At 31.3% G+C, this 25156-nt stretch overlaps 2 protein-coding genes across 2 annotated transcripts; one reads left to right on the plus strand and one right to left on the minus strand.

The window, feature by feature from the left end:
- Nucleotides 1-1327: 1327 nt before the first annotated feature.
- On the minus strand, nt 1328-5976 carry LOC148616064 (EKC/KEOPS complex subunit TP53RK-like). Its single transcript, XM_088582736.1, has 2 exons — nt 5683-5976; nt 1328-1834 (listed from the first exon to the last, which is right to left on the minus strand). Exons 1-2 carry the CDS (start codon nt 5891-5893, stop codon nt 1344-1346), a joined length of 702 nt encoding a protein of 233 aa, XP_088438862.1. The 5' UTR covers nt 5894-5976; the 3' UTR covers nt 1328-1343.
- Nucleotides 5977-5985: 9 nt separating this feature from the next.
- On the plus strand, nt 5986-23434 carry LOC148616065 (ganglioside-induced differentiation-associated protein 1-like). The gene is made up of 5 exons (XM_088582735.1): nt 5986-6122; nt 11654-11846; nt 12134-12307; nt 13535-13735; nt 19282-23434. The coding sequence occupies exons 1-5, from the start codon at nt 6003-6005 to the stop codon at nt 19605-19607; spliced, it is 1014 nt and encodes a 337-aa protein (XP_088438861.1). The 5' UTR covers nt 5986-6002; the 3' UTR covers nt 19608-23434.
- Nucleotides 23435-25156: the final 1722 nt, after the last annotated feature.

Consider the following 25156-nt stretch of genomic DNA (forward strand, 5'->3'; position numbering starts at 1 on the left):
CGAAAAACTACTGGGAGACCCCTATGTTCTATTTTTAGTAATGGTGGCCATGTTTTTCGACGAATCAAAAATCCCCATATCAGTTCTATGCAGGATGTCCCAAGAAACATTCATACCAAGTTTGGTTTCAATTGGTTAAATAGTGTCAGAGAAGATTTTTGAAAGAAATAACATTAAAAATAGCAAAAATCGTTGAAAAAGGGCAATAACTCCAACATGGCTAAACAGATTAAAACCAAAACTTGACCAGAGATAGATCTCATCATGCTGAACACTTTAATCCCTTAGTCAGAATTTACCTAAACCTAACGGTTTGGAGATATATTCAAAAATCTAATGTCTGACCCCTATGTTCTATTTTTAGTAACGGCGGCCATGTTTTTCGATGAATCAAAAATCCCCACATCAGTTCTATGTAGGATATCCCAAGGAACATTTATACCAAGTTTGGTTCTAATCAGTCAAGTAGTTTCAGTAAAAATGAAACAATATGAAGAGTTTTCTGCCCTTTAAAAGGACAAAAATGGAAATGTAAGGATAATGTCCATGAACCTGGCAACAAGTTCAGTTTCTTATCAAATCATTCAGAAGACACTGACTTATCTTTTATTTTCTAACACTAAATAGCAAGTGGTTATTGCCCCTTTTAATAAAAGCCAAAAAAATATAGCAAAACAAATTTAGTGGTTGTTAAAATTGTACCATTAATTTCTTTTTACACAATGGAGGTGGAGTTTACAGGAGTCACAGTGACAATGACTCCACCATTTGAAATATGTATAAAATATGTAAATATCTAAAATATATAGTCTTCAACTTATAAAAAATACTGATTGAAATTTTGTATTACAAAGACTATTGGTGTAGATCCCTCTGACATGTGGTTGGGGACAAATTTAACTCAACCTCTGCAAACATTTTAGGAAAAAGGTCAAATTGCTGGTGGCAATAATGCAAGGAGATATAACTTGTGTACAGACTATGTCATGTGCATTTATTAAATATCAGCATTCTTCAGCACTCTGGATCTTTTCTTGGTTATACTTTGAATGTACACTCTTTTTAACTACTAGCAATCATCCTACATTTATTATTAACTATCTCAATGACTCATAATTTTGTCACATATTGAAGCAGAATGGAATATACTTGTATCATTAATCTGCAACACACCATAATACACTTACACACCAAATATTATTTCAATTTCTACGAACATTTAGGGAAAAAACTTGTTTGTTACATCCTGGGTTACCTGATGCCAGTAGAGGACCAAAAACTATTGAAGTGGACAAACCCATATATGCTTGCATAAAAATAAAATACAAAGAATTTGATATTTATTATCCAACCATTGTTCTCTTCCTACCACGGAGGCGCACCTCGTCTAACTTAGCTATTACTTCCACAGCGCCTTTCTTATTTGAGTTTTTGTAACTATCAATAATAGCTTGAAAAAAGTCATCTGTGTTCGGATGTGTGCTTAATATTGCACGTTCTAGTACATACAAGTCTACACCTTTCTCTTCTGCAAAGTTTTCAAAATGACTAAGTCCAAAATCTATCATCACTATATCCAGAGAATCAGGGGAACCTCTCAACAACATATTTGAAGTAGTAAGATCACCATGAACAATGTTGTTACTATGCATAATTCCAAGAATTTTTCCAATTTTCTGCCCAAGTGGCCTAAGATAATCATTCACTCTGTCTTTATTTTCATTAGCTTGTATTCTTTGAATATATTCTCTGATAGTTTGAGAGTCAATGATTTCTTCCATGTAAATGCTAGAATTTTCCATATTGGTGAAGTAGACTGTTGGCGTACAAATTCCTGAGAATGAAAAGAAAACAACTTAAAAGAAAATAGTATGAAGACTCTAACTTTCACTGAAGTTATTTCAACAACAATTTGAAATTTTAGAGTCATTTTCCATTTAACAATTGGTAGGAATGATGGTGATGCAGGAGGTTATTGCAAGATTTTAAAGACATGCAAAATTATTAAAAGATAAATCACTTTTCAAGCTATCCAGTCCTGTTTTTTTGTTACAATAAGTATTCTTCATTACAAAGTCAACAAATATTTGAATGACATCTATATTTCTGACATGTCTATTTTGTGCAACTGAGTGACATATTAGCTACCACCACCATACTGGTACTCTTGAACCAAAATTGACAACTGTTCACCTGACCTGAAGTTTGGTTATGTAAATGTCATGATAGATAAAACTGTAAATCATACATGACATGACTGACCCAAATAACATTTAGCTTGAAATATTGTAACTACATGCACTTAGATTTATGCTTCTTGAGTTTTCTATCTTCCTTTGTAAATCTCAATACATGGAGGCAATGAATACCTACCGGTAATAAAGAAATGAAGAACCAAGTTTTTATTTCTGTTTGGAAACTTTAAATTATATTGTTTGTTCCAAGTAAAATTTTATTTTTATGATAATCTGATATGTATTTGTACAAATACAACTGTATAAACAATTGATTTAAAGCATGCTGCAAAAGAATGTGTCTTGTTAATATGTGTAGTCTTCAAATGTCCCTTATCATCTACTGAAAACAAATTAAATTCTGATGTGCTTTTAGTATCATTTTTTTTTTTTGTCACATGCAGCATATAACATCATAAAAATGTTAATTTTATCTGTACAGTTGGAGAATTTCAAGCTCTTACTATTACAAAAACAAAGTATGTCAAAAATCCTACTATAAACATAAAATTTAATGTGTAAAATACCATTAATATTTGTCAGTCCAAAGACTGTGAAAATATATTGGATTTGTCTCCTCTGTACAAAGCTTTATATTAAAATGATAATAGTTAAATGAAGTAATACAGACAGAGGAAATTCAGACTAAATATTTAAATAATCGTGATGATTTCAATTGCATTTTAAAAACTAAAAGATTAAAAAGTAAATTAAAAACTACAATGTTTAAAATATAAATACCTGTTACTGTGAAATAAATTTTAATTGAATAAATAAAATAGATAAAATCTTGAAGTTTAACACATCTCCATTGAACATACAAGATGTATGTCACTGTAAACTAATGCACATTCCAATAAATGAATTTCTGATCATTCGTAGATAAGTTAGCTCTGAAAGAAATAAATACATGTAAATGTACAAAATGTATCATTACATGCAAGATAAATATCTTACAGTGAATTTTTCTACCTAACACCACATGAATGTAATGACTAAATTAAAATTCATGTTTCTGCTCAGCATGAAAAGGTGAATAATTTTTCAAGATCTATTTTTGAGATACAAATTGTCAATAAACTGCATATTTCTACTCCTTACTAAAGAGCGGGAGGTAAATAGTAATCATGATGTCCATCCGTCCGTCAGTCTGTCATCTGCATCATGTTCTTAACCACAGCTTCTCTGAAACCACTGAATAGAATTTGATGAGTCTTTTACAGATTCTTTATTACATGATGTCACTGTGCACCTCTTATTTTGTCTTCCTATCTGAATGACTTTTGAGGTTTCCTGATGCAAAACACATGACCGTTTGCTTTTAAAAAGGAATTTATCAACTAAACTTACATGTATATGCTCCAAAAGGGAACTAAATGGTAGAAAAGTCTGAAAATGATCAAATGAATAGTAAGAATCTGATATACATGTACAATGGATAAAAAAACTGCAATATGGCGTATAACATGTTTCTGGCATGTTAATTAATCCATACTCCCATATTGTCATGACATCACATCGAAACATGTGAAATGTCAAACTAAGATTTAAATGGACAAGCAGCTCTGAGACTAATTGGGGGTTATTGGTATATGTTTTACCATAAGTTTCCTCAAAAGTATTTCAGGTTTCACCTTTCTCATTATAATGATTTGAGATCTCAAAATTTAATAAAATGAGATAGTGTTGAAGTGGTACAAGGGTATGAATGACTGATATAGTAAATAAAATGTCTCATGGAGTGCAGATAGATACATGTACGTCCACAGAGGTTGAACCTGATAAAGAGACAAAGTTTAAGCTTGATACAGCTCTGAATTTTGCTTGTGATTTAATGTACATGTTACACAAACAGACCAACACACAGATGGACAAAATGCTTTCTATAGGTCCAGGAATTTAGTTTCTGTATCTTTATGGTATGATACAAAAAATAATCAAAAGCCTAGATCAAAAGAAATAAACAACTCACAATGTCATTCCATTTGTGAAAGAGTTTTTGAATTAAAAGTGCAAATTTGGGAATTTGCCCCATACTTGTATGAATTAAATCAAATAACTCAAAAATGTAATGCAAAATATAAAAAACATCAAAAGGGAACTTACATTAATAGAAATAAACTATTCAATTAAGTTTATAGAAAACTGCAAGAAGCTCTTTCATGTTATTGTGTAAATATGAGAAATTTCCTCCCTTTTTTAAGAAGTATGTCCCATTACATGAAAAAAAAAAGAAGAAAAATCAGAAATTCGTAAAATTTAAAAGGGATATATCCGGAGCTCTCTTTAATCTAATGCAATAATTCACCGAAGTGAAAATAGGTGCATCCACTACTGAGTTATAAATAAATTGGCTGAAAATTGTGAACCTCTCTTTTTTTTACTACAGCAATGCTAGAGGTTGTCTGGCAAGCTATTTTCTGACTTATTGCCATCCTAACCTCTAGGATCTGACACATTGAAAGCCACCACAAATGTGAATTAGCTAAACATGTGTTTTAAAATATTTTAAGTCTTTTGTTTACATGAAAGAAGTTTAACCTACCAGAAATAGAGCGATAAAAATCCTAAAATTTGTTAAATACCTAGAAAACATTTGTAATGAAGACGGTTGTCAAAATGACCAGCAATTTTGAAATAGGTCACTAATTTTTATGGAATACAATATATTTTTTACTAAACAAACTTAAAGTTGGTAAAGTCAATTCATTGATTAATTTGATATGTTTGTTTCGCAATTTTAAAACCTGTAATTTTATCAACCGGAATTACACACTCAATAAGATAAAAACCAAATATGAAGTTCATTATAACTGCATTTACTAAGGATTTCCAGGATTGCTGGATTTTCTCATTAGGTTGGTCATTTTTTTTTCTTCAATTTAGTCACCTTCTCCCATGTTATGGTATTAAAACTGAATAAAACGTTTTAAATGGTAAATAGTATACTATAATTCGGCCGATTTCAAAGAACATTGGAACGAGCGTTAAGCAATAGCGCTCGGAAGTAAGAGGTTGGGGTATGGAGGAACTGAATTCCAACCTCTTACATTGTAGGAGTACCCTTTTTTATGACAAGTATTCTGTAATATTACATTTTCAAAAATTAATAGGGAGAATTCATCATTACAAATAAATATTTCACCAAAGTTTTATTGAAATTGTTGCACTTGTTTAAGAAATATGCAATAAATGTAGTATGACAACAGAAAATCTCCCCATATTTGAATGAATTAAGTCCCATAACTCAAAAACAAAAAATTAGAAATCTATAAAAATCAAAAGGGAGTTCACACCAACCAATAGAAACAATTCACAAAATTTGGTGGACGCACTTTGAGTTATTGTGCAAAAGTACATGTATGAATGACAGGCAGACAGACTTCTGTAAACCTTAATACGACCCATGTATAAAGACACGCATTTAAATAAAGTATTTCTGATTTACCATTCATTCTACATCTTAACAGTGCTCGAACTTCCGACTTAATTCTTAGAGCAGTAAGTGACTTGTCTAGGTAAGAGTGCCTGTACGATTTTGAGAATCTCTCCTTTATTATGCATGGCTTTCCATAAAAGGTAGACCTGTACAATTTTGCTTCTGCACCCTGTTTAATCAAGATCTGTGTTATTCTTTCGTTTTGAAGTTTTTGTTCCATTGTGGACCAAAAAATGTTCAACAAAAAAATTTAGTCGATAGTAATCAAACGCTTGAATCAGACGATTCATGTTAGCTAATTCAAAACATTTTGCAGATTCAGAGGGCAAATGTATGTGTTTTCAACCTCCTACAAAAAGAGCTTGTTGAAGGTCTACACAATGACACAAGTTGGGGTGAAGAAGAAATTCACTCTCTACTATTTCCCAACATCTTTTTCTTCGCAAAAGGTAAAATGTATACAGTACTATAATAATTCTTCAATGATTTTATATAAAATAAAACTTTAAGTCTTGAAAATCAACGTATATAGATTAAACCTCCTGAACTTGTCTTGGCTGAGTGCTATAATTTTCATCAGGGAGCACATTTTTATAATACATGTATGTCCCTGGTTTCATTTATTCTTGGTCAAATATGAAAAAGTAAAAACAAATGCATTTGTAACCTTCTTGATAGGTATGGTTGGACTATGTTGATTGTTCAGTTTGGACCACTCTCCTAAATCCCTTTTGCCTTTGGGATTTGGCGCTGGAGATATTTTTTGTGTAGTTCACCACTGAATGGTGGTTAAAACAAAAAATGTATCTCCAACCCTAAATCCCAAAAGGGATTAGGGCTGAAATAATATTTTAAGCTCAATTATCAAAGAGAAATATGCTTCAAATTTCCAAAATGGCATGATGTAAGTACACTGTTGTGATGAAACATGGTGTCAAAATTCATCATTTTTGTATCCTAATGTTTATTTATTAATCTCTGATTACTATACAAATACAAATACTTTATTGGCACAAACTCAATTACAGTGCATGGTTACGGCCTATTACAACAATAAATCTACATTACAGTGAAACATGATAAATTTAAGATATAACATTTGCTTAATATTTCTGTCATATTCAGTATTATTGGAGAATTATATCTCTAATTTTAAAGCAATTCAGTATAAATGTGGAGGACATTCTCAAAATAGTTTGTGATTTACTATTTAAAAGAATACTGATTTTGGATCTAGTATTGTAATCTATAAAGCCAGGAACCAAAGTATTTACTTTATCGATTAATTTCTGTCTTTCTTGTTCATAATGAGGACAATGAAGGGGGAAATGTTTTTCATTTTCAACATGACTTAAATTGCATACCCTACACAAATATTCTGAAACAGGTACATTCACTACATTTGTATGTTGACCCTTTTCTATCATAAGTTAATGGGAGCTTGTCTGCATTTTTGAAATAGCCACAAGTTGTGAAACGTTTGCAACAATATCTACATATGTTGGTCTTAGTCCCATCTTATATGTGATTCTAAAAAAGTCTAATTTTGAAGATTGAAATATTACTCATGGTATATTTTAGAAATAAATCACATAAACTCCATTTTATCATTATTTTACTTACAACAGGCTAGCCATTAATATCGCAAGCGATGGAGTATGCTTGGTTTATTTTAATTCTAATAGGGCCAAATTGTTCGTGAGGTAGTAATTTTCGGGTTTTCGTGGGAAGACCAAACCAAGAAATTTTGTTCCAAACGAAAAGGAGATTTCCATTGAAATTAAAACTGAAAACCTAAAAACCATGAATTAAAGATTCCACAAACTTATGTTTCTTCCCTAATCCATGAAAATTGGTTTCCATGAATTAAAGTACTTTCACAGTATACATGTACCTCTGTTTCCTGTTACCCAACCGACTCATATCTTGATTCCCTGACTGACTTATATTCCAGCTAACAAACATCAAAAAGTACCACCAAACAACTTGACATTATACAGATGGTAGTCGATTTTTTTTCTTTCCACACAGTCCAGTTGGTTATTAAGTCGTTTTTGATGTTGTTTTCTATGAAATTCAGGAAAGAATAATTAAATGAAATTAAATGAAATTTTGACCTGCTGACCAATTTTTTTTCCCGACGTTCCAGGAAACAGAGGTGTAATTTTATTTGGCTTAGGCCAAGTTTCTTCATATTTTCAAAAAATCACAGCCTGTGTGTAACAAGGTTGGCAAAATGCCGGCATTTATCCATATTTTCCATGCCTTTGACAAATACTGGTTAATACCAGTAAATGCTTGCAAATGCTTGTCAAGTGAGTTAACCACACTGGAAGTTATATATTTCACTGTTTCTGAGATTAGTTTCAACTGAATTGGTCAAAGGATTTTATTCTTCAGATATAGTGAAACCTACTTTTTTAAGCTTTCTTGTACAGTTAAATCATTTTTGACATCTTATTGTTTTCATCTCTGTCTATGTCTGGCTAACCCACCTAACCGAATAAATAGTTTCTTAAAACCTGTTGTTCTATCAATTCATGACATTTATATCATAATGACCAAAGGGTTTTCTTAATTAAGGCTAGGTGCATAGGTAGAATTTTGGTTTATTCTGGCTGTTCAAAAATAGAATTTTACTGGTGAAAAGATTAGAAATTTATGTTGGAATAGCCAGAATTCTTATGCAAACAGCGGATTAACTTTTTTTATAGTGTAACAACATTTTTAGTAGGTACATGTATGAGGTAAATACAGATGAAGTCCTTTTTTGTAAAGAAAGAAAGACACTTTTTATAAATATTTATTTTAATTAATACATGTATATGCAAGTTTATTAATTGAACACAAACAAAATTGTATAGCAGCAAAATATTTGTTTCTTATAAAACAGCAAGTAATCATGATCATTGTTACATTGAAAAGCACTAATATACAAATGTATGTATATTAGGAAATTATTAAAATGCAAAAGGTCATCATCATATACCAAGTACAAGATAACACAAAAATTCAAAATCAAGTTCTCTAGTCTTGTCTTGAGGACAGGTCGACTGTCGATCTCTCTGTATTTTCTTTTCCTGGGAACAAGTTTTCCACCAGCCCAGTATTGAAGTAGAGTGTACAAGTGGATGGCTTCTTCGTGTTGCAGAAGCTTAATCATGTTGAGGATGTTTGGATGGGGTGATTTGACAAGTTTCTTGAGCTTATTGTGCCAACCTTCTATATGGTTTGTCATTCTTGGTCCTTCTGTTGAATAGAGGTTCCAAAGAATACTGTTTGGATTCCACCCTGTGAATTGTGACATAATCAGTCAACAGTTTTACTGGAATGTTGATCTCTGAATTGTCAGTATCTTCCAAAGAATTGAACCATACATCCTTTAATGAGTTTGAAGGAAGTGCACTATAATTATAGTACTGCTGGTGGGTGAACGACAAGATAAAAGTTCTGCCAACTCTTCTTCAAAGATGTTTGGAATTGATGTCAATTTCAGTCTGGACCTGGTTTCCATAGTTAACTTTAATCTGCATTCTGTCTGGTTGGTGGTTGTGGTAGACAGTAACCTTAGTTGGAATGTTGTTGCATGTGTTAGTGGTTGATGAACAGTCACAGGTTGAACATCTCCAGTTACATATTTCGCCTCGTATGGTCTTGTAGCCATTGTTAATCCTGTATTGGTAGTAAAGTCTGCTGGTTAATTATGGATACATTTGCCACGTTAAACTAAGAATGACAGCATCATGATCTTGCAAGTACTTACAATGAATCCACAGCTTGCAGTGTTCTGGTTAATAATGAGTAGTGTTAAATGCATAGCAGTTCTCAGTTGTTCTAAGCTTGCAAGCTTGGCATACCTGCATATTCTCATTTCCTTACTGTTATTTATTTATTGATATTATAAGTGTAGTCAAATTTGTCTGGTTATATCATTGATTGCCGGTAAGATCATCTGTGTTTAAGTAAATGTAACTTTTGAAATATTAAAAATGTGAAAAAACTTCATAACTTATGTTAATATAATTTGATTAATTTGAATTTTTTCAAAGCATTTCATAACTCAGAAACAGTTGAGTTTAGCTAAAATCTGGCGATGAGTAAAATTGTTCAGCATGATGAGTTGGACCTATGCCAAAATTTTGATAAAGATCCATGAACAGATGTTTAAGTTATGGGTCCTGAAATAGATCTTTTTCCAGAATTTTACATTTCCAACTTTGAAAATACTGGAATGATGGTAACCAAATATGGCATGAAAGTTTATTAATAGGATATCCATAACAATTTGTGTGTGAAGATTTTTGATCTGTTGAAAAACATGTCCACCATGACTAAAAATTGTGGATTTGTATAAATAGCTTGAAAACCAATTGTTTAGCTGAATTTTCATGGGATGAAATTGATGAGCATGGTGATTGGTGATACGGGCCTATGATGAAATTTTCAATAAGATCTGTTGATTGATTTTGGAGTTGTTGCCCATGAAGAGTGAAAAAATAAATATGGTAAATACAGTATGAGAGATTTATTTTAAAATATGGAAACCGGATGGACAACTAAGATGTTCTCTATTGATTAACTGATTCTTGTGACAGTAGTACAGTAAGGTCAAGAGACCAGCTTTAGAAGGCTAAAAAAACTTTTTCTGACCAGGTGAGCGATTCAGGCTCTCTAGAGCTTTTAGTTTTTTAACCAAAAGTATGCTTATAAACAGTGACATTTGGAATCTGTTTTTGTATACACTCCATATGAAGTAATATAGACTAAGCTGCACACATCATCACATGGCTCGAATTTTATCCATTTATTTCCATTTGAGGAATGACATAGCATACTACCAGCCATATGCATTCCCTTATTTTCAAAGCATTATTTCCATCAAATCCCAAAATTAGAGCTGAGACTCTATTCTGTAATTTTGTCTCTGCATGACATCAGGGCCTAATTTAGAAGGAGAAATTAAAGAAAAATCTCCTTGTTTGTGCTGACTTCTCCCATTTGTCTTTCAGAATAAGAAATTTTGGTATAGAACTTCAATATAGTTATTTTTCAAACAGAATTTACTAAAACTAGATTATGCCATGGACTTATCCTCTCTGGAAGCGGATCATGTCACAGGACTGGTACAAAATGTTTCCAGATACTGGTAGTCATTTTTGTTTTATTTTGAGAAATTTCTTACCAGGCTCTGCTTCTGTCTGGTATCGATATTTGTTTTTTATTTTTCAGGTTAAATGAACACTAATTCATACAAATACAAAGTGTGTATACTGAGTTGTACATGTATATACACATGTGATATGTGCAAATGTACAAAATATTTGTCCAAAATGTCACCAGTGATTGGGATTAAAGGGAGCCATTCACTTTTTATCACATTCCTGCTGAAAATATCCCATTAAAAACAGATTTTTTAAACAAAGAATGATAAAGAATGGCCTATTGACATTCTGAAAATCATTTGAATTGGCCCAATCTCAAAATTTGAATCCCAATCACTGTGTCATCATGCAAAATATCAGTTATGAAATGAATTGCATTAGAGGATATAGATGGTTAACAGGAAACACACAGTAAATTTATTTTGGTCTTGAGCAGAAATTGTATGTTATTTCAGGCAGAAATGTGAAGTCCAAATATTTGGTATACATGTATCAATAAAGTAAAACACAGACAATAAATATATTTTTGAAGGTAATTAAATTTTGTAAAAAGTAATTGTAGTACAGACATGATTTTCTTCCTTTTTTTTAATCCAGATCTTACAGTTTTGATTCTTTTTAAACTGCGTAGTTACTTTATGTTTGCTGTTTTAAGCTTTGTTTGTTGATCTAGTAAAATCATGTTTTGTAGTACTAGGTACATACATATAAAACTTACTTGTAGTTAAAAACTTTGTATCTACATGTACAAATACATGTCTGCATTTGTTTGAATGATAACAAAGATAGTTATTTTTATTGAAATCTTTTTGTTTCAGGTTCTCCTTGCATTTTATGAAAAAGAAGTACCATTCAAACCCAAGATAGTCAGTCTTTTCTCAGGACAACATAATTCACCTTGGTATGTAAAATTAAATCCAGGTGTCCATGTCCCTGTTCTTCAAGATGATGAGACTGTCATTACAGAGCCAGATAAAATAATCAAATATATTGACTCATCTTTTCCAGCTGGTAAGTGCTTTGTATTTAATAAAATTGTAATTACATGTATTTGTTACAGTTATTTCCCTTTGCATTTCATTTCTATTTGATCTAATTTTGTTCACTATAATTTCAGACCAAACCACAAAGCACTCCATCACTGTGAGGTTTCATGTATACACCTGTAATAAATAAAAAAAAACAATTTTATATAGTTCCTATAAATATAAGGATTTGTGCTAGCTGATTAAGGCAGATTTGAGTAACATACCATATTATATGTATAGTACTGACTTTGTTTATTAAATTACTTACAGAGGGCCCACTACTTGTGCCAGAAGATGATTCACAACTGGGACAAAGGGTTGCCTCCTTACAGAAGAAGTTGGACAATATACAGATGGATGTTATAACATATGGTATTATTTACCATCCCCACCTGTCAGAATCAGGATGTAAAATTCCTGGTGCTACTCAAAGAAGTATGAGAGGTATGCTATTTTAACCAATATCTTAAGTGCATGACTTTTGTATATAAATAGCACCTCTGGTAGTCTTTAACAAAATAAATTTTGATAAACATATTTAATATGATGAAGGTGAAACCTTTTAATGCTCCCAAAGAAACATTAATAAAAACAAATTTTTTGTCAGCTCTTATTTGATATGTTATACATCCAAGTATGGTAAATTTTTTAAGTATATATATTTGCCCTAAAGCATTATACTAATTGTCATGGTCTGATATGTCTATTGGCCAAAATGTCCGGCATTCATTAAGAATTATTGGTTTTTGTGGTCTGAAATGTCTTTGGGTCGAATTGTCTGGCATTGGTTAACATTATGGTTCTTAAAATTTGCGAAATGTCTTAAAAGATTTCTTTTATTGTATTTAGTTTCGCTGCATTCTGTTCCATTTAGTATAGTTTAATTATGTATTTATACGATTTGATTCATTTTATCGAATTGCTTCGTTTTAATTCTTTCTGTTATCGATTATTTTCGTTTCGTTTTGGTTCATTTTCATTTCGCAGTTTTTATGACCCGAGAATTATGGGTAATATTGATGACGTAATTTTCATAAACATCCGGGAGCAGACTATAAGGCCACTCCTATCTTGGAAAAACTATGATTCGATTTGTATTTAATTATTGAAACTAGCAAATATTTTCTGAGACTGGTTTGGCACTCATTCGCACATACACAAGTATACGCAAATGAAGCTCCCATTATGCTGTTTTTCAGCTCCCGAAGGGAGCGCATAGTAAATCGAGTATTTATATAAAATATGTTTTTCGAAATGGAAAATGGTACAAACTTTAAAAGTGGTGAACCTTTCTGAGGATGAACTAGTAGTTTGTACTAGGCAGGTCCTAATCTAGACATTCAATGTCAAGGGGAAGTTTTAGAAAATTCTGTCAGAAAAAAACAATACTGGCAATCTATTACAAAAGCTTCTCCCTGTCTAAGACAAATAGGAGAAGTGAGCACAAACAAGGAGAAGATTTTGCTCATTTAGCCCTCTAACTTAGGCCCTGCTTTAACACTTACAGTTGAAATGTTTTCAAGTCTTATCCATGAAATATTTATTGCCGGCAGGATATTTAGTATATAACTATATTTTTGTGATTAAACCTTGAATAGGAAAACAGAAATACATGTTGGTGGGTCAAAAATTGTTCATCATATTAATTAATGCATTCTGTATAATTTGTAGAAAACTTTGCCAAACGCCTTAGTGTATTGACACAGCTGGCTGCTAAACATCCTGCTTTACGTGATGCCTACCTCACCAAGAGTCAGACAGCTGCTCAGAAGTTTGACATTATTACTGATGCTGTTCAAGTTCAGAGACAGTTAGAGAATCTGAAAGATACCATCAATGAAATAGAAACTCAACTGAAAAACATGAAAGAAAGTAAGTTCTTAACATTTTAATTACTGTGTGGTACCCTATGAATAAATGATGGAGTAATTGTTTTTTTTAGTTCATTTGTATCTCTGTTTATATGATTATCCATCCATAAGAAATGATAGGATTATAGAATTAATTTTAAGAATAGTCCTTGAAATGGACAAAATTATTACATGGACTTTTGTTTGTTTACTCCAGCAGATGCAACATATTATCCATTTTGTATCCTAAACTCCTCTTATACCACTTAATCATTCTATATGAAACTTTTGGGTAAAATAATTATCCAACTAAAGTTTCGATTGTATGCAAATGAATTAGAGATTTGTTTAGACTAACTTTGACTTTGCCATTGACTCAGAAGAAGTACCCATTCTGTAGACTTGCTACAAGTACCTCTTTATCATGTATATGACACAGAAAATCTATGTAATTATCATTTTTGATAACACCACTACTAATTAGTTGATTTGCTATCAGAGGGATACATGCAATCAACAAACTTTTTCATATGCTCTTTTATATAAAGAGAGGGACTTGTAGCAAGTCTATCCATTCTGTAGCTGGAGAATATTTATTTTTTTGCCTCTTACATTTAAACTTCTGATTTGAGTAGGATTTTGGGTTTTAATGAACACATTAATATTAAATACAAAAATTAGAAAGTAATGTGTACATACATAGGGATTTGTAGAGGTATCCCTTTGTGTGCTTTATAGTTTCAATATGCAGCTTGTATTATTGATGCAGAATATGCTTTGGAGTAATTTTTTTAAATATTTGAGTTTGAACATGACAAAAAAAATGTTTTAAGTGAATCAGTTAATTGATCACAAAAAAATTTATATGTTTCATATTTATTGATGCTTGTAAAACTACTATTTTAATATCCATCTCAGTTAAACACATAGTGTGCATTCAATTAAAATCAAATACAAATTCAAATTCACAAATCCCCTCACATGTAACAAAGATCCTAATGGTAATTTATTTGAACTATACCCTCAGTAAGTGGATGGTATTTTAGCACCAGGTCCATCCATCTGTTAGTCATTCTGCTCATCCATCAAAATTTCTTCAAAATTATATTGACTCCCAATGGTTGGATTTATTTTTCTAGGAATCAGTTTACCCAAACTTTTAGAGAATTATGTTGACACTAAAACCAAGATATATATGACAAAGTTGAGTGAAAAATCTGTCACCTTTCTACATAATTACATAATATTTTGCCCAACTATTACAATTAACATTTGTTTCTTTGTGAAATAATATAAATCTGTGTTTTGTACTTTATGCCTAACTGTTTTCAAATTTTATTTGACAGTTCTTTTTTTATACTCTTCCAAGTAAACTTGTGTCATTTATATAAAATTACATGATTAGTAAATATGTGTAAAAATTATAAAATGCATCAGTAAATATATGTACTTACTGGTACACCTAGTAAATATATGTACTTACTGGTGCATTTAGTAAATATATGTACTTACTGGTGCATCTAGTAAATATATGTACTTACCGGTACATTTAGTAAATATATGTACTTACTGGTGCACCTAGTAAATATATGTACTTACTGGTACATTTAGTAAATATATGTACTTACTGAATGACCCAGTCATTACACATATTTACTAACAGACATCATTCTTTAGTGAACACTTAGCTTTTTAAATTTGCATATGAATGCCTATTCATTATAACAATAATGTGAGTGCAATCAACAGCACTATAACTAAAGTGAGTTCTTTGTTCCTCAGGCAGTGTTTCTGTGTAATTTGTCTTTTTCAACCTTTTTGAAAAAGTCTTCAGTTTCCTTTTCAGTTCCTTTTCTAAATATTTATACTGGCAAACGAAGTTAGGGGTACAAAGGTTTCACCCTGTCTGTCTCACTGTCTGTCAATCAGTCCATCTGTCCAAACTTTTTTTTTTTTTTTTTGGACAAAAACTTTAGAAATGATGGCTGTTGAACTTTTGCATTATTCAGCAAAGCTTGTCCAAAACATTTTTTCAAAAGGTTGAAAAAGACAATTAAATAAAGTAAATTCATTTAATTTGGAATTGGATAATGTAGCTTTATTAGCAAAGTGCTATTACAATTGTTTGTTGTATGTGCTTTACAATTGATGACCATATAGCATTCAGTGGAATTATGAGCATTAGAAACTCCAACAAATGAAACTAAAAGTATTTATTGCCACATGATGCTACTCTTTAGCTAGATTTTAAAAGGATGATAAATACATGTAGCATATCTATAGCTGCCCTTTCTAAAAAAAATATTCATTTTTCAGGTCCATTCTGTGATTTAGAAATAATTGTATTGATAATTTGATACTCCAGTTTAAATTGGACATAATTTTATACAGTATGATAGTGAGGTTAAAGTTCATGGAATGTATGTGGCATATTTGCCCTTTATTTAAACTGGTTTATAATTGATTTGGCTGTCAAAGGTAGTATGTTTTATACAATTTATGTACTGACACAAATACCTTGCCAATTAAAGTATAAATATATTCTAGAATAATATTCTAAATAAAGTAAGAATTAAATGAAACATTAAGAGAATTGAACATGGATAGTTTTCAGTTGTACTGATAACTTGATTACTAGTATATTAGTGGAGAAATTTGGATCAAACTTTATAGGATTTTTACTAAATGTCATGCTCATCTTCCACTTAGGCATTATGATTTGTCATATTTTATAGTTGTAATGGGACTGATGCCATTGGCAATATTATATTGTAGGATAAGGTTAGGGCTAAGATGTGTTATAGTATTAATTTTTAGTCCAGTTAATTCAAATAAGTAGTGGTAACAAAAGTAAACAAAGTTTTAAAAAAAAACTATATTTCTTGAAAGTATCAGAAATTTTGAACAAAAATCTCCAATGTCTTTAGTGTATCTTTAGGTTATTGTTATCACTTTCTGTCTGTCGCCTTTGAAATCTCTTTTTAAACTTCTGTGGGAACAGTTTTACCACAACAATCTTGTATATAGTGTCCTTAGCTGCAGTACATGTAATTCTTATTAAGCATACATTGTTAACCTTAGCGGCTGCAGTTAATTTGAATAATATTTACAATTTCAACTAGTATGACACAGGACAAATAATTATATCCCCAATCTGTACTTCCTGTTTTTCACAAAAACTTAAATTTTAGTCACATTTTTCTTGTCTACTATTAATCATGTATTGAACAATATGCTTCCTATAGGGATGTTGTATCATTCATTGGATACCTTTTTGTGCTGGTATGACTTCTACTTCCTGTTTTGCTGAAGAAACATGAATTTTCCTTACATTGTTATAGAAAGTGGGGGTATCACTGGTGAGCCATCGCTCAAAGATTTCATATTTTGAACTGCTTTCTACTCTTAGAGCCATACTTACCATATAGCAGGTAATTTTGGCATATTTTAGCTGTCTTTCTAAAACCGCCAAAATAAATTATGCCAAATATTACTCTGACTTTAAGTATTAAGTTTATCACTTAGCATCTGCCAAACTTAGAAAGGACAAAATTTTAGATATACCTTTTTTAACCCCAATATTGCCAAATTTTGCAACTGCCAAAATAACCCACTGTTTGGTATGTCTAAATTGCAATCGGACCACTACAGATAGCAATATTTTCCAACCAACCCATTTCTCCTTAGTCTGAATATTTTCCTTCCCTTTATCATTTTGATTTTTGTTTCTATTTGTTCATGACCTTATTATGCACTAGATATTTGTGACTGGATGTCAATGAAGAACAATCAGTCTATATTGAATTGAAGTTTGATTTCCATGAACAGCCAAATTTTATCATATCCTGTATGCCTGTACGGTATATGCCTATATTTGGACACCTTATAGAATATAGTAGAAAAATTAAAGTTATTTAATTTAATACCTACTAAATCTGGTCAAAGTTATACTGTAACTTTTTTATAGATTCATGGAAAGTTTTGTCTTTGAGGACCGTATTTGCTAATTTTTTCTCTATGAAACAAAATACAGGAACTCATAATCGATGAAATTTGCCTATTGCTACAGAGTTTTCATACGTCTCATGTTTTTAGTACCAGGTAGTTCCCTTAAATGACAGCTATTTCCCCAGGAGGATTGAAATACAAGTTGAAGTCTTCTGGTATTTTAAGATTAGCAATGCTGGATCTTTGGATCTTGTATTTACGTCAAGCCTGTGAAAATCTGAAGATTTAAGCTCCATTAAGGTTCTAGATTCATATTGAAAACACTGGATAGCAATAAGAAATGGATTAAATTGTTTGTGCTTTCGGCTAGGTTTTGAAATAATTTAGTCAGTTATCAATTATATTTGTTAAACTATTTAAATATTTTGTTTTTTAAGAAATCTGATATCCAATATTTTCTATAAAAAGTGTGGAATAAAATGGTATTTATTATTCATTTTCAATCTTTTAAGTACACAAGAAATTGACTATTTGTGTAAGGTATAAGCAGAAAATAGATTCCCTTTTAAAAAATGATAACATAATTGTTCTGTTTAAATGGATATGTGAAGTCGTCGATTATATATGAAGGACAGTGGTGGTATTGAATGTTGGAATAGCTATACCTTAAATGGCTAAATTGTTGGTTTATAAAAAACTCTACTTTAGAGGAAAGGCGAAAGATTTTTATAAAAAAAAAAAAACTTGAACTTAGAGCTTTATAGGTTAAGAAACCTTTTATACTCAGCAAACGAACAAATCACCGCTTACATTTATTTCTTTTGAATAAAAAAATCTGTTATATTTAAAATATACATTGGAAAGAAGTGGTACATTTCTTCTTATGCTTAGTATATTATCAGTTGTTTATTAACTACAGGTAATTAATAAACATACACAATGTTCAGTGGCTCTGAAAATGAAAAAAAAAAACCTGGACTGTTGTTTTGTCATTGACATATTGTTTTGTCATTTACATGTTATTGTACATGTAGGACTGTTGTTTGTCATTAACATCTTATTGTACATGTAGGACTGTTGTTAAAGTCATTTGTGGGCACTGATTTCGAGCAATAATTTTAGAATATGTACTTGTGAATTAATTTATTTCCTTTTAGGGCAATGTTTCTTATCATTTTAAGGTTGGCATGGATTTCAAAGAATCAAACATTTCCAAATGTCTTTTATTATGTATGTAACCAACTTGGATGTCGATTGTTTTCTTCACAAGATTTGGTTCAGAATGAGAGTTGTATCAAGCTTTAAATATCGGTCCTGATTTGATCATAGTTTGACAGTCTGCATGAAGAAACAGTAGTCCATTTTTGTTTGGGGGTAGAGGAATCATCTTAGCTGTCTATTTCATTGTTAGTCTGTCCACATCTCTTGTTTGAGCTGGATTTACTTTTTTTCAGTACTAACCTTCAATGTACTGGTACATGTATCTGTATTTTGTCTCCAGAATCAATTTTCTCTACAGTTACTGATGCCATGTTATTTTTCAGCCAATAAAGACTTTGAAGACAACCTATTGTTTTTTGGCCCTATGTATACAGTTACTGATGTTATTTTATTTTTCAGCCAATAAAGACTTTGAAGACAACCTATGGTTATTTGGCCCTATGTATACAGCTGCAGACATAAGTCTAACTGCATTACTTAACAGGTTTGCGTTACTTGGACTTGAATCTCTATATTTCCCTGTGGATAGATGTCCCTATATAAATGACTACTACCGTAGAGTGCAGAAACGACCTTCATTCATAAAGTTACAGAAAGAATGTTCAAATATCCGACTGACTTTATTATGGGAGAATGTCAAAATGGTGTCACCGTACGTGGCTGGTGTTGTTAGTATATGTATGGTTGGTGGTGTAGCTTACTGTGTGTATCAAAAATATAAATAGCAACCTCAGAACCTTGTGATGTAGTCTTTTCTGTAACCAAAATCTCTGGTATTGTTATTATAGAATGGATGTTTGGATGTCAGAAAATGCCCAAATTATATGGTTCAGTACCATGAAAAGAAGACTAAATTGTTTTGTTTGGAAACTTCCACAATGCCTCAATTTACAAAACTTGCCTAATCTCATACACATTAGAGTCAGAAACATATATATACACAGGCAAAATTATTTCACATGATTTTCACCTGAATTGAGCAAATAAACTAAGTGACAGAGTTCACGTGAAATTCAGATGAATGGAGCCTTCACGTGAAATTCACACGAAATGTTCAAATGAAATTCATGTTTAGTGAATTTCACATGAAAATAATGTGAATTTCACATGAATTTCACGTGAAGCTCGATTAACATGAATTTCATGTGAAGCTCAATTAACATGAATTTCACGTGAAAAATATTTGCCTGTGTATGTTTTGTAAAACTATAAAATTATTTTATGTCAGTTTTGGAAAAAAAAATGTAAGTTTTTAAATGATACTAAAATACATGTTATCTGTTGTAAGATTAGATAAGTTCCTCTGTTTTAGTACTTAATATAACCTTGTATTATATTTCATCGATGAATTGTGAGTGAACTTTTTAGACTTGCATGTTTTCTCCATCTTTGTTTTGCTAGATTCTTTACACATTGCTTCAGTAAATAATGTCAGGCCTTGGCACAAAAATAACTTGAAAAAAATACTCTAGACTGATAAATTCATATCTTCCTTGTCACTCCAATCAAAGTTAAGGGATTGTATAAAGTCTAAAACATTTTCGAATATTCTGAACAGTTTTTTTAGAAATTTTTCATGTTCCAGGACCTGGTTTAAGGTAGCAATAAATGAAGTTGGAAACAAAGTATACAATTTTTGTGAGCTTGAAACTGCCCAATCATCTGCTAATGATTATGTTCAGTGTTTTGAAAGAATTTTTATTTAACTCATTATCACATAAAATTGAAATAGAAAGCCTGGGTATTTAAAATGTTGAAATACGATCCTCAGAAGTAAAAACGTCTCTACAGGAGATGCAAATATTCAAGTGTTTATACCATTACTGGTATATTGATTTACATGTTTGACATTACTATTTAGTTTTTTACAGTGTGCATTGTCATTATTCTATAATCAGAAGTTGTTTCCTGATATGGCACTGATATCTTTTAACATGGTGTTTATTGTATGAAATTGTCACAACTGATTTTTGTTTTGCCTCCTATCTACACCACAACCTACATTCAGAGCAAACTATTCTAACAAACAGTTGAGATAATCTCAGAGTGTAGGAAGTAATGATTTTAACATTCTGGACATTTCAGTAGAAAATTTGGCATATTGGAAGAACTAAAAAAAAAAAAATATTTTATGTTTTTTGTAAAACAGCCAGGGTTTATTTATTTCAATTTGTTACTTTTCAAATATACAGAAAAATAACTATAAATTTCCATATAATAAGTAACCAGTTAACTCAGAACATGGAAATGTATGGCCTTAGAGATTGTAACACCAAGTAGTCATTAGAGAGTGATTAAATTTTCATTGCCTTATACCAGTGGTTGTAAATATCTGTACCTATTAACTAATTTGAAGTCATCAGGCGAAGTATCATGACTTTACTAGTTATAGATATAGCACCCGATGGTTTGGTTTGTTTAACATGACAAAATCATATATTGTTCAAACAGTGTACATTTTAATCTTTATCTGTCAAAAATTGCACAAAGAGTACAATCTTTATACACAGCCAAATACTACACATGACAATGATACGGTTTCATTCGTATGATTATCATATAATTCAAGCACCATATGATCACATGTTTCAGTTAACATGATTATTACATTATTATCATATGTTTTCAAGCCAAAATTAACATAGGAGCATCATATGATTATCATGTGTGGCACATTTGGCTGTGTATACTTTATCAGTTGTGTACAAGTACATCCCATCACAATGTAAAATGAAAGAAATGATTGTGAACAGATGAATAATAGATTTCAAGTATTGCAGCTTGATTGTTAACAGAGGGTATTGAGGATCCTAAACAACAGTTTATTACTGTTGATAATTGTGTGAAACTTCAATTATTAAGTAGCACTCCAGCTAAAGATCATGCAAAATGTGATTCATGGGTAAGAAGTCTACATATTTTTATTTTTGATATTTTGTTTGAAATGTCATAGTAAAAAGAAATTAACATGTGGTTTTTCATATAACCCGTACTCTTAGGAGATAAAAATTGTATAGAATGCACTGTAGATTTCAAAATTAAGGGAGATAACTCTGTAAATGGGGCTCAATTACAATAGAATCTACTGGATTTTCAATGTGAATTATCTCCTTAGAGCAGGCAGATTTGAATGAATAATTACACATTTCATAGTATAGACCCATGAAACATCTTAATTACAAAAGTAAAAATATGTAGAGCAACAAAAATAGATAGTAAATCTTTAATTGGCTAAATAAATGAGAAACATTGATATGGTAATATGGTGTGTCTATTAATATGCACTAATTCATACATTTTCTGAAAAATGGTTTATTAAAATAAAAGATGGCCTGGAAAATTGGTTTCACCTCATAACTCTGCCTACCAGTGTGTGTATGGCTTGGTAAATATTTTCTGGTTTCTCTATTTACTGTTTATATGACATGTTGGAAGGTGTGTGACTATGTAAATATTGCATGGCTGTGAGTTGAACTTCTACAGGTATTTTATCAGACAATGAGTCCAAGCACGTGTTGCTTGACAACTTGTTTCAGGATAGGTTCTCAGTATTGACAAGTTGTCAGTAGACTAGGCTAATTTTGTTAGGAAGTGAGTCTGACTGGCAGTGAGTCTGACTAGGTAATTTTGCCTGACTGTGTATGTGGCCATGTAAATATTGACTGGCTTTCTCTATGACTAGATTAATATTGCCTGTCTTTATTTGATTTTGTGAATTTAGTCCCAACATTCTCTATCAGTGGTTCTGGGTACTTAGTTTATTGACCAACTTCAATGCATTATTATATTTAGTAGCATGATTGTGCAAAATTGTTATTTATGGTTGACTAAGAGTTAGGCTGGGTTTATGTGGATTTGATCTGTGACTGGTTGAGTAAATAGATTTATCGTCTCTGCAGGTGTATTACACAAAGCCTGTCGTTTAAGGGCTTCATCGGTTTTTAAAGATCTGGTTTCTTGGATTTTCCCCTTATTAAACATTCATGTGACCTTGAAGGAGAAATGTATGCTTATTGTAGCCATTATTAAAAAAAATTGTGTTCTATAAATTGAGAACCTAGACTGTTAGGCCAAAAATAATGATATGTCTGTTTTCTTCTGCCCTACCTACCCTTGTTTTTTGTGCCTACCCTAAACATTTCATGGCCATTTTGGCTCAAGCACTGTTAAATCTAGATTGTTTCCCCATTAACTCACTGTAAAATGTTTTTGAAAAATAAAATAAAATTAAATCCCTTTCTACCAGCCCTTTTTTTCATGCCAGTAGCAGGAAACAAGAATATTATTTTTCTTCTGCCTAATCTGTATGTTCATTTATGTCTTATTTGTGGTTTCTATAGATGATGTTAAGCTACCCTATTTATTGGGAAGACAGAGCTTAAGCTTGTAGGGACTTGTGATTTATAGTGTTGTGGCATTGTTTATTAAGTGTACATGTATTGTTGTTTTGTACACTGTTTGCATAATGTGCAATATTATATTTATGATTATTAATGTCTGTGCTAGTTGTGTATATTAAATACAGATGAATTAAAAGTTTTATTAGACTGTTCATTGCTTTATTTTTACAGTCAAATTAATAATACATGTATATGCCAAGTTTTTTTACTGAGAGATATACCACAGTTAAAATTTTCTTTTCTTCAATACCCAATTGTATAGTTTATAAGGGACTGTTTATTTAACTTTATGGGTGGATTTGATTTTTTTTTCTTAAAAAGTCATGTGATTTTCAAGATTTTGAAAATAAATAGATGTTTTTAATAGCTTTTTTAGACATTTATTTAAAAAAAATTCAAGGATTTGATAAATGTTAAGAGCAAAAAAATCTGAATTTCTAAAGAAATAAAATAAATAATTTGATGATCAAAAAGTAAAGTAAAATGATACAAAATTAAAAAAAAAACAAAAAAAAAAAACCAGCCCAACAGTAGGGTCCAGACAACCCACTGACAAGCCAGACAATATTAATACAAATGAAAAAAGTCAAGCTAACGGTTCAAGATCTTGTAGGGAAAAAAAGGATATTAAAAACACAATTTCAAATTTCATTTTGATCCGACTGTGTTGATGGTTTTCGCTGAGACCATTCAATACACTATTTCTTTTATCTCGATGTGTAGATGTCATTATGAAGTAATTAAATAAAACTCTGATCTTGTAACGGAGATAAAAAATATTTTTATCCTTTCATACACACATAAAAATGATGTAAGTGTGGTGAAAATAAATATCTATAATCTTACAAGAGTTTAAAATACGTTGCCATATATATGATGCAGTTTGTGGCGATAATGATAATGTCACATGGTGTGTAACCGTTCTTTAAGTCATGACCAGTATAGTTGTAGAGGTCATGTTGCTTCGATTCATATTCCATTTAATCTTGTTTATTTCGATTAACCACCCAACCCCGCACATCACACTGCGTTGGACAGTACTTCGAGTGTTTACACCTGACTGAATAAAGTCTCAATAAAATTCCATTTTCATGTTTTTTTTTTCGTGTGTATTTTGTTTGGGCTTTCCTGTATAAATTTCCTGGTTCAGATTTCATACTGAAAGGGGTTATAACAAGGGTGTTTAAGATCGATGAGGTGTTATACAAAGACGAAAAATTATTTAAAACTGGGCGTAATCTTGGTTTCCGGTTTCATTTTTGCCACCTCTATACTTATTTTTCACTCTTCGAGTTCACATAAATTTTTAAACCCCAGTCCTTTCGGGTAGACACGTCTTATGTTTTTTTACCCCTCTTATTTCCTATTTGTAAATAGGCTGTTACACATTATGTTTTTGAATGATATTTAAATGAAAACTACTGAATCACATCTTTTCATACGTAAAAAAATGTTTTGGATCATAAATAGAGTTATTCGACACCCTTCAGTAGTCATGTTTTCTCATAAAAGTGGACGTTTTAACTTTTATCTTCAAAATTTGGAGTGCGGGACCTTGTGTCTATGACAATCTGGTACCCTGAAAGACCCCGGCCTTATTTACTATTTACACTGGATTGTACTGCCACCAGAACTGGCTGCATGAAATCATACTATATAGCACCACTTATTACTATAACACATCTATGATGATTTGGGGTTTTTACGGTCTTGACTATCCTTACTGATCTCGCACGACCGCCCCTTGTGGGAATTGTGTTAGTAATGCCAGTTAGTAGTAGAAGGTAGCGGAGCCCAGTCTTCCCGATACCTGACCGAAGACCTCAGAGTATGGCCTACTAGCGGCTGGGCTGCTGTGTTGACGCTCTGGCCTA

This window comes from Perna viridis, chromosome 5, assembly GCF_037379345.1.
Source record: "Perna viridis isolate PV_CMFRI_1.1 ecotype Kerala chromosome 5, ASM3737934v1, whole genome shotgun sequence".
Classification (NCBI taxonomy): domain Eukaryota; kingdom Metazoa; phylum Mollusca; class Bivalvia; order Mytilida; family Mytilidae; genus Perna; species Perna viridis.